The sequence below is a fragment of the Gobio gobio genome (genome assembly GCF_949357685.1).
Source record: "Gobio gobio genome assembly, chromosome: 13".
NCBI lineage: Eukaryota > Metazoa > Chordata > Actinopteri > Cypriniformes > Gobionidae > Gobio > Gobio gobio.
Window position 1 is genome coordinate 42452029 of NC_137106.1, and position 15711 is coordinate 42467739.

The window sequence follows — 15711 nt, forward strand, 5'->3', positions numbered from 1 at the left end:
CGTGAAGACCACAGCATGCCTCGACACCTGTTCTAGGGACACTCCGGCCCGGAGAAACGAGGGGTCTGACCACGGACTGAAGGTTTGGCGACAGTAAGGAGTAACTAGGACCCGGTACTGACCGCTCTGCCACGCCCATCTCGGGACTCGGTCGTGCAACCAGCGTTGAAGCGGTCTCATATGAAGCAATCCGAGCGGCGTTACCGCGGCTGCAGATGCCATATGCCCCAGGAGCCTCTGAAATAATTTCAGTGGGACCGCTGTCCTGCCTTTGAACGTATTCAAGCAGTTCAACACTGACCGGACGCGCTCTGGAGTGAGGCGCGCTGTCCGGCTGACCGAATCCAGCTCCATACCGAGATAAGAGATTGCTCTTCTCCCGGTTGACCCGAAGTCCCAACAGGCTGAGGTGACCAAGCACCATGTCCTTGTGTTCGCACAACTGCTCCCGAGACTGGGCGAGTATGAGCCAGTCATCGAGATAGTTGAGTAAGCGAACGCCGCGTTCTCTGAGCGGAACAATGGCTGCCTCGACGACCTTCGTGAAGACGCGAGGCGACAGGGACAGCCCGAAGGGCAAGACTTTGTACTGATATGCCCTCCCCTCGAACGCAAAGCTCAGGAACGGTCTGTGTCGAGGAAGGATAGAGACATGAAAGTACGCGTCCTTCAGGTCGATCGCTGCGAACCAATCTTGGGGACGGATGCATTGGAAAATGCGTTTGTGCGTTAACATTTTGAACGGAAGCTTGTGCAGGGCCCGATTCAGAATGCGCAGGTCCAAGATTGGCCTTAACCCACCCCCTTTCTTGGGTACAATGAAGTAGGGGCTGTAGAACCCCGACCTCATATCGGCAGGAGGAACTGGCTCGACCGCGCCCTTCGCCAGCAGGACATCGATCTTGGACCGCAAGACATGGGCATCGCTGCTCCGCACGGAGGTGAAGAGGATGCCCCTGTACTTGGGAGGCCGGCGTGCGAATTGAATCGCATAGCCGAGTCTGATGGTACAGATGAGCCAGCGAGACGGCCTGGGGAGACCTAGCCAGGCCCACAGAGACCGAACTAGCGGGATCAACGGCACCACAGACGTACCCGGGGTGAGGCAGCGAGGTGGAGTATTCAGACCCGACTCGGGAGGCCCGGAGTGTTGCCTGAATACTCCAGGTGGGGCAGAGAGTGGGTGAGAAGGCCCGGGGGCGTCCTCGGTGCCCAATCTGCTGCCCCCTGGCGAGGGGTGAGAGGGGAGGAAAGGAGTGGCAAGGCCCGGGGGCGTCGCACACTGCCAACCTGTCCCTCTCTGGGCTCAGGGAGGGAAGAACTGCTCTGAGAATGTGGGTACCGCTGGACTCCGGGGAGCCAGCGGCAGGACCGAAACCGAAAAAAATATTCTCCCCCCGGTCCTCCTCCGGGGGAGGGAGGGGTGCGGACACCGTCTCCCCGAGCAATTCCTCTCTCGCTGGGCTGCCCGTTTCAGGGTCGCTTGCCCTTGTGCTTGCTAGCAGGCTCGCGGGACCCTGGACGGGTTGGGCACCTCCCTTGCGCCCGTCTATCAGGACATCGATCTTGGACCGCAAGACATGGGCATCGCTGCTCCGCACGGAGGTGAAGAGGATGCCCCTGTACTTGGGAGGCCGGCGTGCGAATTGAATCGCATAGCCGAGTCTGATGGTACAGATGAGCCAGCGAGACGGCCTGGGGAGACCTAGCCAGGCCCCCAGAGACCGAACTAGCGGGATCAACGGCACCACAGACGTACCCGGGGTGAGGCAGCGAGGTGGAGTATTCAGACCCGACTCGGGAGGCCCGGAGTGTTGCCTGAATACTCCAGGTGGGGCAGAGAGTGGGTGAGAAGGCCCGGGGGCGTCCTCGGTGCCCAATCTGCTGCCCCCTGGCGAGGGGTGAGAGGGGAGGAAAGGAGTGGCAAGGCCCGGGGGCGTCGCACACTGCCAACCTGTCCCTCTCTGGGCTCAGGGAGGGAAGAACTGCTCTGAGAATGTGGGTACCGCTGGACTCCGGGGAGCCAGCGGCAGGACCGAAACCGAAAAAAATATTCTCCCCCCGGTCCTCCTCCGGGGGAGGGAGGGGTGCGGACACCGTCTCCCCGAGCAATTCCTCTCTCGCTGGGCTGCCCGTTTCAGGGTCGCTTGCCCTTGTGCTTGCTAGCAGGCTCGCGGGACCCTGGACGGGTTGGGCACCTCCCTTGCGCCCGGCCACCTGCTGCCTGGGTGGAGGCGGACGCAGGGTGGCGCCCTCGGCGACAAGCAGATGGAGGTGCTGCGGCCGACGACTGGGTGTAGGCAGCAGCTGGTCGTCGGGGCAGGTTTTTTTTTTTATTTTTTTTTTATTTATTATTATTTATTTATTTTATTTTTTTAGCCACCTCCGTCTGCTTCTGGGCCACCAAGAACTGCTGGGCGAAGTTCTCGTTGGCGTCGCCGAAGAGGCCAGCCTGACAGACAGGGGCGATGAGGAACCGAACTTCGTCGGGCTCACGCATATCTGCCAGGTTTAGCCCCAGCTTCCTGGACCACTGGTGTGGACATCGCCTGACCCAGGGAGCGTGCAGTGACTTCCGTCACTCCGGAGAGCGAGGTCCATCACCGCACGCAGTTCCTGCATAACCCCTGGGTCGGGACTACCCTCATGCATGCAGGACAGAGGGCAGTGAGAGAGGGAAAAACTTATACAGGTTATGGCCCTTTTGGTGTTCCATATTTTGACACCAAATAGTTCCATGCTGTTCAATTTTTCCAATGCACATCCGGGCAGCCACCCCGGAAAGCATTGCTGTCAACTCTGAATCTGATTCAGCATGAGCACACACCATTATAGTGGGAAACTCAGCATTATCATTTCCAGCGCATAACAGCCCTCTCTCCGATGCAGCAATTGACATCTGTCCTCCGCCAGAGCGCCAAATGAAACGCTAGATCCCTTTTTTTTTTTTTTCTTTTTTCTTTTTTTTTTAAAGGTCCCATGGCATTAAATTTTCATTTTATGAGGTTTTTCAACATTAATATGAGTTCCCCTAGCCTGAATATTGTCCCCAAGTGGATAGAAATGTTGATCGGTGTAAAACCGAGTTCTGGCTGTCTTTCTCTGCCTTTGAGAAAATGACAGCCCAGACGAGCCAATCCTGACGTCTCCTGGTTTGACGTCCAAGCAGGAACGGTTACCTCCCTTTCCTCCGCCCAGAGAATCTGGCACACCCATGCAAACGCTCGAGAGAATAGAGATCGCTTGTGAACGAGTGAACGCTGGCAGTTTCTCAGTGTTTGGATGTACAAATGAAAAAAGAAGTATTTTTTCAGTTCCTTCTGATCTGTGATCAGTGATTTCTGATGTGTAGCTAATTATTTATTATTCGTGCACACGCAGCTCTCTCTCTCCAGACAGAACGGTGTTTTCTAAAATGTGAGTCAGTGTTTTTGTACGTCCTCGTCGCGTCTATCGGTTCTAAAATGTGCATACAGTCATGAGTTTCTGCTCAACATCGGCAGAGTCAGATCTTTAGAGATAAACTTCACGCACGCCGAAGCTCGGACTGCACTGGCCGGTGGCCTTCAACATCCCCGACCCCCAGTACTGCATCTGGCCCACAGCGGAGGCACCAAACGCGGCGTGAGATTAAGCAGAAGGGGGGTAAGCGTGAGCATATCCGGGCTAGCCAGCCTAGCCCCACAATAAACTGGATTACATTCGATTACTGCTGTTGTGTCTTTGTTTGCGCTGTGTACTCAATAAATTATTCTGTCAGGCGCAGTTGAAGCCTAGGACAAACGCTGTCAAGATGTTGTAGCCAGGCTATGTCTGTGTCATTATTCCAACATCATGTTCATAACATGTTATGAAATAAAAAGTTGAATACCTCAGAAAAATGAACTTTCCTCTCTTGTCAACATTAACCTGGTGTGAGCGCGGCGCGCGCTCTTCAGTTGTGGAGACACGCGCTGTATATCACGTCACAGAAAGACGTGCACTCAAAGTAATCGGATCAGATCGTTTACATGGTGGAATTTTGTTTGATCGGTTCATGAAAAGGTTTATCCCACCCCTCTCAAACCGATTACAATTTCATTCGGTTTGGCCATTTTTATTCCGATTGAGGTGTTTATATGGAGCATTTTCATTCGGATTGGACTTTTAAACCAATTACAGTGCTCCATGTAAACGCACCTACTGACACTGAGGTGGTGTGACTAACCGCAAAGTTAATGTGAGAATCAAAGGCGAACGGCGCGTGACATGCGTCACGACTAAACGTTAGCGATTGGTTAGGCAGATCCAGAGTGACTCTTGGCAGATCCAATAGTTTTACACTTCAACAGAGTTCCCGCCTTCAAGGAAGTAAACGCTTGTCAATGGAGAGTGGCCAGACTCTATGTACAAATGAAATGTACGAGAGTCTGGTAAGACCAGGCTAACAGCAAGCGGTTAAGGAGAAAAAAATACTATTTTTGTTGTTGCAATACTTTTTCTTTATTTAACTTAAAAGACTTAAAACTTTAAACTTTACTTCAAAAACACTTGCACACATTCCTAGCGTATTGTATAATATAAAATAAATCTATATAAAGATTTACACTGGCAGCTCAGAGCTGTACAGCAGTATTTAAGTATGAGATTGAATGAATAAATGTAAAAATAAAACACTACATAGACTTCACTATAAAATATACATTGATTCTTATTAAAGCTACTGTATTAAAGTTTTTCAGTGAGTGATTTTCTCTTTGTCTTTTGTTGTTTTATTAACATTAAAGGGATAGTTCACTCAAAAATGAAGATTATATCATTGAAGACTCACTCTCAAGTTGTTTTAAACCTGAATAAAGTTCTTTCTTCTGTTGGAAAATATATTTTGAAGAATGTTGGAAACCAAACAGTTGCTGGTCCCCATTGTAGGAAATAATAATATGGCTACCATCAACTGTCTGGTATTCAACTGTCTGTGTTCAACAGAAGAAATTAATACAGGTTTGGAACAATATTAGAGTGAGGAGATAATGACATCATTTTAGAGGTGAACTGTCCCTTTAAGGACAATGGAAAAGCATGTTCCCTAGGCTGCGCTGCTGTCAATTAAAGACCTGTACGCATCTAATATAGACACACGCCGATTTTACGCCTCCTGCGCTCTCCGTTGTGTTGTTCTTTGAAGCGACAGAGGATGACTCGGGGTAATTTTTCTATAAACCATCAGGAAACAGCGATGAGAAGAACATACGCGACAATGTTTACTTTAGTAAACTTGACCAAAACCACACTATTAAAAGCCTTAAACAAGGCTTTAGATGGCACTGATGTCCCGGGAATACAGAGATAACACCTTGCTAGAGTGGCCAGCCTCGGGAAGCGCCGTTCATTTGATTTCCACCAGTCAGGAGCTTGTACTACTGCTGTATTTTTCTGTCGAAATGGTCCCACACAGTAAGCTTTTCCATTGCTTCATTTAGCGAGATATATCTGGTTTGTGGTTGCACATGTCGACGCGCTCCGTGAGTGAACAAATAATGCTATACAGCATATTTTTCTTAACCATGCATCAAAAAACAAACAAACAAAATAGTGTTAAAAACAATTAAACCGTTTAACTGGTAGTATTAATCGGTCAAAGTTCTTACTTTCGGTTAATGGTTAAATGGTCAATACCCAGAGAGCAGCTGAATCCGAGCCGCGTTACAATCACCTCTGTCTCACTGCTCTAATACGGATCCAGCCCGGGCCGGGTTTTCGTGGGCGGGAACAACAGTCGCAAAGCAGATTCGGGCCACATTTGGGCCAAATCGCCATAAAGGAATCCGCATCTGGTCCGGAGCTGGCCCAGTGCTGGTCCGGATGAGTAAAAACGGATCCGTGCCGGTATTGGCCCGTTCTGCCAAAAGACACCGGCCCAAGTCCGATCTGGCACAGAACTTACGAATGGTCTGGGCCAACTCTGGGCCTGATGATTTTTGCTATCTGGGATAGCATCCCAACACTGCTGTGGACGTTGTTTACTTCGTTAATGTGTTTACTGTGATAATGGACTGAGAATAGGAGAAGGATTCGGTATTCGGTTTCGGATTCGGCCGAATCTTAACCAGTGGATTCGGTATTCGTCCAAACCCCAAAAATCTGGATTCGGTGCATCCCTACCCAGATAGCAAAAATCATCTCCTTTAAGGCGATTTGGCCCAAATGTGGCTCGAATCTGCTTTGCGACTGTTGTTCCTGCCCACGAAAACCCGGCCCGGGCTGGATCCGTATTAGAGCAGTGAAACGGAGGTGATTGTAACGCGGATTTGCCGGTTATCCGGCTCGGAGTCAGCTGCTGTCTGGGTAATAAATATATATATATATATATATATATATATATATATATATATATATATATATATATATATATATATATATATATATATATATATATATATATATATATATATATATATATATATATATATATATATATATATATATATATATATATATATATATATATATATATATTGCTAAATTATTTGTTGTTGGACATTAGATGTGCCTATTTAGAATTTTAAACCCGAGTGTATTTTTATGATAGCAATAACTTTAAAGGGACTATTGTTATGGGGTAAATCAAATGTAGGCTAATATACTGTAGGCCAATTACTAAGCTCAGATTCATCTAACCAGTTAAAATTTAGTCTGCGCTTTTGTTATTTATTTAAATTTTTTAATTTTGTGATTTTAATAATGCTTTAAAAGCATTTTTTTTTTGATTGTAACGTTCTAATGTTCTTCCAATAACCCTTGGTGCCCAATGTATCATTTATCATTGTAGCCGAAATTTAAGTTGATTTTCATACTGTATACTGTATATTTATTTTTGGACTATTAGTGGTTAATAAAGTCAAATAATGGTATGAGAGAAGGTCAGCAGTAATATCATTGTGCAGGTTAGTTTCCCAGCATAAGCTGAACATCGCTGAACATCTCTAAAGTAAACTAACCCTGGAACAGTACCTGCTGCGGAGTTGCTAAGGCTACTTACATACCCTGAAAATTATTTCCGTTTGTGGAAAAAAGTTGAGATTGAGATTATCTGCTTACTTACCCTTACACATACCCATGTCACAGAACCTGCTTTCTGGAATACCCCCCAGATCTATTCCGCCAAGACCAAATATATCAACATTGTCATACCCATTACCATGCCAAACACAGTTTTCATGACAGAATTATATATGCTCTTAGGCACATACATGCTCTAAACAGGGAATGAATGAAAGGATAATGAAGGGGTGTTCTCACCGTAATTTTCCGGGGAAGTTCAGGTTTCTTGATTTTTAAATACAGAAGACCTGATATTGTCATCCCATAGAAGATCCATGCAGTAAAGCTAGAAAACAAATGGAATAATGTTAGAGAAGCACTTTTGGCTGAATTACCTTGCTGTTTTAGGCCTAAAACAGCAAGGACAACAGCCGGAACCCTCTTAGGCCACATCCACACGAAGCCAGAGCTTTCCGTATCCATTCTTTTTTTCCCCTCGTCTCAAGAAATATCTGCGTTCACACGAAACCACTGAAACCGACTCAAAACTATGTATAATACATGCCAGACCAGTATGTGGCGCTGTAATTCTGTCACATAAATACACTAAAAACGGAGAAAAAGAGTTCCCTTTCGTTCAGCCACTACGACGTAACGTTAGTGACTAACGAATGGGGGTTTCGCTTAGAAGCCAATTACCTTCGAGGAGTCTAACAGCACCCAATGGCAGTGCCAATGCCATGGGCATGCGGAATTTGCATGCGTAACTCCGCCCCACAGCGTGGGTATATAAGGAAGTACGCTGGCAACATCGCATTATGTTTCTGCTTTGGAGCCAAGAGTATCTCTTCACTCCTTCAAGCCTGCAACTGAGTCTTTGTCAGCCTTGGAGACGAGCAGCTTTCCAGTGGCGTTGGTGTCTACGGCACGTTCCAGCGATCACATACTTCCTGCCTGCTGATCTGTGCAGTGGTCTGCTAGAAAGCTGGTGTGTGTTCCCTGGGCGCTTCGGCGTCACTGCGAAGCTTCCACTCATAAAAGAGCTTACACGTGGCACATCCTTGCCCGTGTACTTCTGGGTGCGGCCGGTTGCTTTCATCTTCTGATGGGCACAATCACTGCCTGGTATGCTTGGGCGTTCAGCATGCTCAGGCAGCGTTTGTGGATGCGTCATATTCCCACTGCGGGAACATGACCATCGCGGTGCTGTGGTCGAGACTTGATGATCTTCGTAAAGAAGTGAGAGTCCTCTCTGCCACACCCCAATCTACCATCTCCACGAGAGGTGGTACTTTGGCTGGTGGCCAGGCTGACCTGAGGGTGACGGTGTGGAACAAAGCCCCGACGCTCATGCCTCGGGCCACACCCCCCTCTAATGCACCGCAATCCGTGAGTGTTCAGACGGAGATCGCGGGCCCGGCTCCGGCCCCTCGCACATCTCGTTTGGCACTCCAGAGGATGATGCAATGTCGGTCGCTGCATCACAAGGTGGGCTGGAGTCCTCCGAGGATGATGACTCGGCTGTGCTGCCGCCTTCGGGCGCGCCAGCATTGCCCGAGTCGGACGTCGGACCTCGGGCAGCCGCGAGTCTTGGGATAGAGTGGAACCCTCCGCCCTGTCCTGAGCGCTCGCGGCTGGATGATTGGGTTTTGGGGGCGCCGCATGCTGACACCCGTCAGTCCCCGCCCCCAATACCTTTCTTCCCCGAGCTGCATGAAGAGGTTGCGCGGTCCTGGAAGTCCCCGTTGTCTTCCCGCGACCGTTTGGGCGACTTCTTCCGCCTTCTCCACTCTCGATGGGGCCGCGGCCAACGGGTACACTGGGTACACCCCAGTCAAACGTCCTGTTGCTATGCAACTGTGTCATCAGAGCATTTCGACCTGGCGTGGTGATCCTAAGCACCCCTCCAAAGCCTGTCGTTTCACATCAACCTTGGTGGTGAAAACGTACAGAGCTGCGGGGCAGGCTGCTGCCTCTTTGCATGCCATGGCCATCCTTCAGGTCTACCAGGCCCGCCCGCCATCTCGTTCTATGGAGTCAGAAGCACCTGAGGTCCCTTCGTGCTGTCCATATCCTGGGAGAACTGAACCGTGCAGCCGACGCGCTCTCAAGGTCTCAGCCACTTCCTGGAGAATGGAGACTCCATCCCCAGATGGTCCAGCTGTTTCGGGAACAGTTCGGCGACGCACAGGTAGATCTATTTGCCTCCCACGACTCTTCCCATTGCAGCCTGTTCTATTCCCTGACCGAGGGCACGCTCAGCACGGATGCACTGGCGCACAGCTGGCCGCGGGGCCTACGCAAATATGCGTTCCCCCCAGTGAGACTTCTTGCACGAGTACTGTGCAAGATCAGGGAGGACAAGGAGCAGGTCATGTTGGTCGCCCCATATTGGCACGGCCAGACCTGGTTCTCGGAACTCTTACTCCTTGCGAGAGCCCCTCCCTGGCCTATCCCTCTGAGGAAAGACCTTCTCACTCAGAGACGGGGGACCCTCTGGCACCTATGGTGGTGGCTACCATCACTTCCGCTAGGGAAGAGTCCACTCGGCATGCCTCTGCGTTGAAGTGGAACCTCTTCGTCACCTGGTGTTCTTCCCGCCAAGAAGACCCCTGGAAATGCCCGATCGGGTCCGTGCTCTCGTTCCTCCAAGAAAGGGTTGGAGCGAAGGCTGTCTCCCTCCACCCTTAAAGTTTATGTGGCCGCAGTATCTGCCCACCACGATCTCTTGGGTGACAAAAAAGTAAGTCAGCACGACCTGGGCATCAGGTTCCTAAGGGGAGCCAGGAGACCAAATCCTCCTCGCTCTCCCTTCATACCCTCTTGGGACCTCTCAGTAGTCTTAGATGCTCTGCAGAGGTCCCCCTTTGAGCCTTTGCGGTCAGTAGATCTTAAGTTCTTGTCTATGAAGACAGCGCTCCTGACCGCACTGGCCTCCATCAAAAGGGTAGGGGACCTGCAGGCATTTTCGGTTGACGAAGCGTGCCTGGAGTTCGGATATGTGCCCAAGGTTCCCACCACTCCGTTCAGAGACCAGGTGGTGAACCTGCAAGCGCTGCCCGTGGAGGGGGCAGACCCTGCCTTGGCATTGCTCTGTCCAGTACGCGCTCTCCGCGCTTACGTAGACAGGACGCAGTGTTTCAGGACCTCAGACCAGCTCTTTGTCTGTTATGGTGGAGAGCGGAAGGGAAGAGTTCTCTCGAAACAGAGGTTGTCTCACTGGTTAGTGGACACCATTGTTTTGGCTTACCAGCAACAAGGTCGACCATGTCCCCTTGGGGTTAGGGCTCACTCCACCCGGAGTGTGGCCTCCTCTTGGGCTCTAGCGCATGGCGCCTCGCTAACAGACATCTGCAGAGCTGTAGGCTGGGTGACACTTAACACATTCGCCAGATTCTACAATCTCCGAGTGAAGCCTGTGTCCGACTATGTACTCGCCTCTACTAGTGGCCGGTAATGGACTAGGCTCAGGTGTCTTCGCTTGCTCGCCATTCCACTCCACGGACTGGATACGTGCGATATATTCCTCAGGTGAGCTTCCAGAAAGCCCTGGGCTCCTCCAGCACTGTCACCGCTGACACCAGTAAGTCTGCCCTCTCGAGCCCAGACCCTCGTGTTCGGCCAGGTGCCCCGTGTGCATGGTTCCCCTCCGGCACTGAGAGACGTAACGTCCCTTTGCCACATCCGCTGTACTGCTGGAACGGCCGGGAGTTCAGTCTTGGCTCCGCAGCAGATAATGCGATGTTGCCAGCGTACTTCCTTATATACCCACGCTGTGGGGCGGAGTTACGCATGCAAATTCCGCATGCCCATGGCATTGGCGCTGTTAGACTCCTCGAAGGTAACTGGCTTCTAAGCGAAACCCCCATTCGTTAGACACTAACGTTACGTCTCCGTTCGAGGGTTTGAATGAGGGTTACATACGTAACTGAGACGTTGTGGCAAGAAGGGGTACAGCAACGGTCGAAGTGAGGCGAAATCTCACGATAAAATAACAATAAATAAATGTGCTACTTACCAGATTGTGTTTTACTAACGCCTACACCTACCCTAAACCTACACTTACAATAATGCAAATACAGTAATTAAATTATGCAATATTGATGTGCGCAGTGCCCGTAGCTGTATCCCTTCTAGTCTTTACCATGCGGGACGTGGTGTGATGACATCAAAATATACGGATTGGCTGTACACACGAAAACGCAAGGGTGTCGGTTTCAGATTTATCCACTCTGGGACCCGGTTTCAAAAAATATCAGGCTCTTAAAATGCCGGGTCCATCTGGATGAAACGCTGATACGATACAACATTTTTACATATACAGCTAAACGTGCATCTGTGTGGACGGGGCCTTAGAAGGTAAGAAGAAGACCTCTAGTTCAAGCCCAGGAAGGAAAGGACTTATCATTGGTCCACATGCAGGTTTTGCCCTTCACCCATCTAGAGACTAATTTCTCAAGATTTTGGCCTGTTACTGCCATAAAAATTCCTCAGGACCTCCGGATGTAGCAGCAGTGGGTGAAATAAAGAGAGACCACAATCCATCCAAATCCATTCACAACTATGTTTGGAAACCTAAAAACTAATGTATTCTGCACACATCCATTCCATACTTATTCAGAGAATCTCAGTGAGTGTACATAGTGTCAGCTGTTAATGTACAAATTAATGAATGCACGACAGTTCAATCTCCCAATTGCCTTGACTACTAGCTTGACAACCTAATCAAATTCTGTTGGATTATTTTCCTGTTAACACTGTGAAGGTGCTTTGAAACAATCGGCATTGTAAAAAGCGCTTTATAAATAAAGGTGACTTAAATTAACTTCTACAGGTTCCCCTCAAGGGTGTGTTCTTTACATTCTGTTTTTAATTTTGTACGCTAATGACAGCAGGAGAAGGCCTACATTTTACAAGAGATACATTCTGAAGTTTACAGATGATATGGTTATTGTGAGCCTCATAGCAAATGAGGAGACATCTCATAGGACTGTGGTGGAGGATTTTGTTTCTTGTTGTGCAAACTGTAGTCTAAATTTAAAACATAGCCAAGAACAAAGTCATAATTATAGACTTTGGAAAGTCTTCCATTCCTATCTCCCCTACTGTCATTCATGGAAGGGACATTGAGCTTCATTCATACCAACTGCTATTTTTATGTTAAGTCATCTGTAACCGGTTGCCACCCGTCCCGTAAAATACAGAATCGTCCCGTATTTACAAGCAAAATGACGCGTCCCGTATCAAACCAATAGGGGACGCAATTTGTCCCGTATTTTACATAGGTCCACACATAGTTCAATAAACACATACGGATTTTGCAGTGTGGAGAATACTGATAGCAAATATAAAGAAATCAATTTCACAATAAGAAGTACAGGAGCTCATTTGTGCGTGATTGCATTTTAACGACATTGTTGCATAGTGGCAAAGTCTCGAGAACATGCGCTGTGCCAGTGTGCCTTTAAACTTGCGCAGTTTTTTAAAAACATGTCGAGATCGCGTCGCGTCCACCGTTTGAATGCAAGAGGATCTCCAGATATAGAGCTGAATATCAAAAAGGTATCAATGGGTCTGTCCAGTAACTCATGATGAACCTAAGGCCAACTGCACACTTTATGAGAAGCATTTCAGTTGCTCAGACTGTCTGTCTTAAAGCAGCAGCGGTGACAGACCGGTCTATGTGACAGACACATCCGTGCTTCTAAAAGGTATAGGTATTTTTTTTATGGATAATATATTAATATAATATTCCATACATTATCAGAGCTTGGCAGACAGAATTATAATTTTTTTTAGACAGGTCAATTAATAGATTATAGCCTAATAAATGTTATTAATTTATAATTTAGCTAGGCTATATTAATCATACATAATAAATAATCCTGTCATATAAAGTTTATGACATTTAAACAAATATTTAGATACAAATGGGACAAATAATTACATGATATAGTCATAATTTAAGTAAATTAATAAATAAAAATAAAAACATTTTTGAAATTCAAAAAAGTGATTACTGGTTCAGAATGATTGCTTAAAGGGACAGTTCACCCAAAAATGAAAATTCTGTCATCATTTACTCACCCTCAAGATGTTCCAAATTTTTTTTTTTATACATTTCTTTGTTATGTTGAACACATAGGAAGATTACTATGGAAGTCAATGGTGCCCCCAAAGCAGCCTGGTTACAAACTTTCTTCAAAATATCTTCTTTTGTGTTCAACAGAACAAAGAAACTCATACAGGTTTGGAACATTATAAGGGTGAGTAAATTATGACAGAATTTTCATTTTTGGGTGAACTATCCCTTTAAAGTGCACCAAATAGGCTACTAAAGAGTTCTTTAGAAATAAATAAAATAATCAAATGTAAAATAATATAAAATGGTTTTTATTATTTTTTAAATCCTGTTCTTATGTCTTTGTTTTAAATCTTTGATTGAGTACTAAGATATGTGTGTGTTGATGCGATATGTGTGGTGTCTGTGCAATCTAAATTTCTTAAGGGATGAATAAAACGGAACTGAACTAATGCAGAAAGGTTATGCAAAATGAAGGCACTATACCTGAAAAAGTTGACTATGGCCTGGAAGTCTCCCGGAATGAGAACAATAAGAGAAATGATTGTGTTGAAAATGAGGGCTGGAGAGGGAGTACGCCTGTGCATGTGAGCCATGGCCAGGATGTCAGGCTGAAAGACAGGGCACATTTTTGATCATTCAAGAACTGTGGTTAATTTAATGGGATAGTTCACCCAAAAATGTACTTTCTGGCCCATCAACTGTTTGGTTACGGACATTCTTCAAAATATCTTTTTTTGAGTTCAGCAGAAGAAAGAACTTCATCTAAATTTTAAATTTACATTTTAACCCTTCATATTTTCAATTAAACCCTTAAATAAATTTGTTTCTCTTCTGATTTCTTCCGTGCCCCGATTATCTGCTGATCACACAGTACCTGTTAAACGTTTGGAAAGAAGTCTCTTATACTCTCCAAGGCTGTATTTATTTATTTAAAAATACAGTAAATCTAGTCATAATGTGAAATATTACAATTTGAATTTTTATTTTATTTTAATAAATTAAAAATTTTAATTTATTGTGATGACTGCTTCTCAGTGTCACATGATCCTTCAGAAATAATTATAATATGCTGATTTTCTCCTCAAGAAAAAATCATTAATTATTCATTAGAAAACCTCTACATGGAAGGCAACAGAGGGGTAGCTCCAAGAGGTGGTTTCAACATTTATGAAGGGAGCTGCAGACAGAGAAGATGACACAGGCTGAAGAACGTCTCGGGTTACGACTGTAACCCTGGCTCCCTGAGAACAGGGAACAAGACATTGCGTCAAAGCGCTATGGGGAACGCCTCAGCATGACTGATGACTGAAGCACCTGTAAAATCACGGCAATCCTATTGGCCGACAACAGCCATGACGTCACATAGCAAATTTCCCAGTTTTAAATTTATGGCGCTTTCACGTGCTACCGGGAATTTGATAATTCCCACTTTTTTTTTATTTATGATTTATTTCTTCTTTTTTTAAACATTTTACAAACAGAACAGACAGAGAAACTAATCTAACTAATCAGACTAACAAACTAATCAACCATATTATCAAGGGGGGTTAGGGTTATCAGACTGGGTCCAGCTGAAGAGTATGCAATATGCAAGGAAGGGCTTCCAGATTTTAGTAAAAGTATTGTTAGGCCCCTGTAAAGAGTGTCTAATCTTCTTTAGTTTCATGAAGTACAAGACATCCTTCATCCAGTATGTATGAGATGGAGGCTGAGGGCTTTTCCAGTTTAATAAAATTACACGTCTAGCAAGCAGTGTAAGAAAGGCAACAAAATTACCTTACCACCATACCGTAACTGGATAATGCTCATCTGCACTGCCGACTGTATTTACAGTAACAATGTTTACATTTGCATTTTGCACCGTACTTCTAACTGGAATATGCAACCACTTTCCACTGCACTTTTACACTTTCTTTCGGATAGCTCTGTCCATAATTTATTGTACTAACTTAATCCACTGCTATATTCCTCATATTAGCCTAACATATTACTGTATACCTCTAACTGTAAAATTCTGTTCAAGTAATAACCGTCTGTATATTTAATCATAGTACATAGTCACCTGTAAATTCTGTTTATAGTAATAGCCATCTGTATATTTATTCATAGTACATATTCACCTGTAAATTCTGTTTATAGTAATAGCCATCTGTATATTTATTCACTGTATATATTCATCTGTAAATTCAGTTCTACTTATAGTAATAACCATCTCTCTACTTATACATATTTATATATATTCAGAACATTTTTATGTCCTGCACTTACGCAACCATTGTATATATCCTGCACTTGCTGCTATTGCACTTCTGGTTAGACCTAAACTGCATTTCGTTGCCTTGTACTTGTACTTGTGTAATGACAATAAAGTTGAATCTAATCTAATCTAATCTAATCTAAAATTAGAAAAGTGAGTGGGAAGTGAATACCCGGCGGGCAACACCCCAAAAAGGCCAATGATAGGAGATGGAGGTGTGTCTATAGATGTAATGACTGAGAGAGAATTGAATACTGACCCCCAAAATGAAGAAAGCTGGACAGGTCCAAAACATATGTATTAGTGTGTCTGGGCCTAGATGACACCTGTCACACTCTGGGTCAATAGT

At 46.0% G+C, this 15711-nt stretch overlaps 1 protein-coding gene across 1 annotated transcript in view; it reads right to left on the minus strand.

Moving 5' to 3' along the window:
- LOC307136406 (b(0,+)-type amino acid transporter 1) overlaps positions 1-15711 on the minus strand; it is a gene marked incomplete at its 5' end in the record, with an annotated part of 71555 nt that overhangs the window by 16674 nt on the left and 39170 nt on the right. Inside the window, 2 exons of the mRNA XM_079833389.1 lie at positions 7279-7366; positions 13589-13713. Of these exons, the coding sequence (XP_079689515.1) occupies positions 7279-7366; positions 13589-13713 (213 nt within the window). The remainder of the gene's footprint in view (positions 1-7278; positions 7367-13588; positions 13714-15711) is intronic.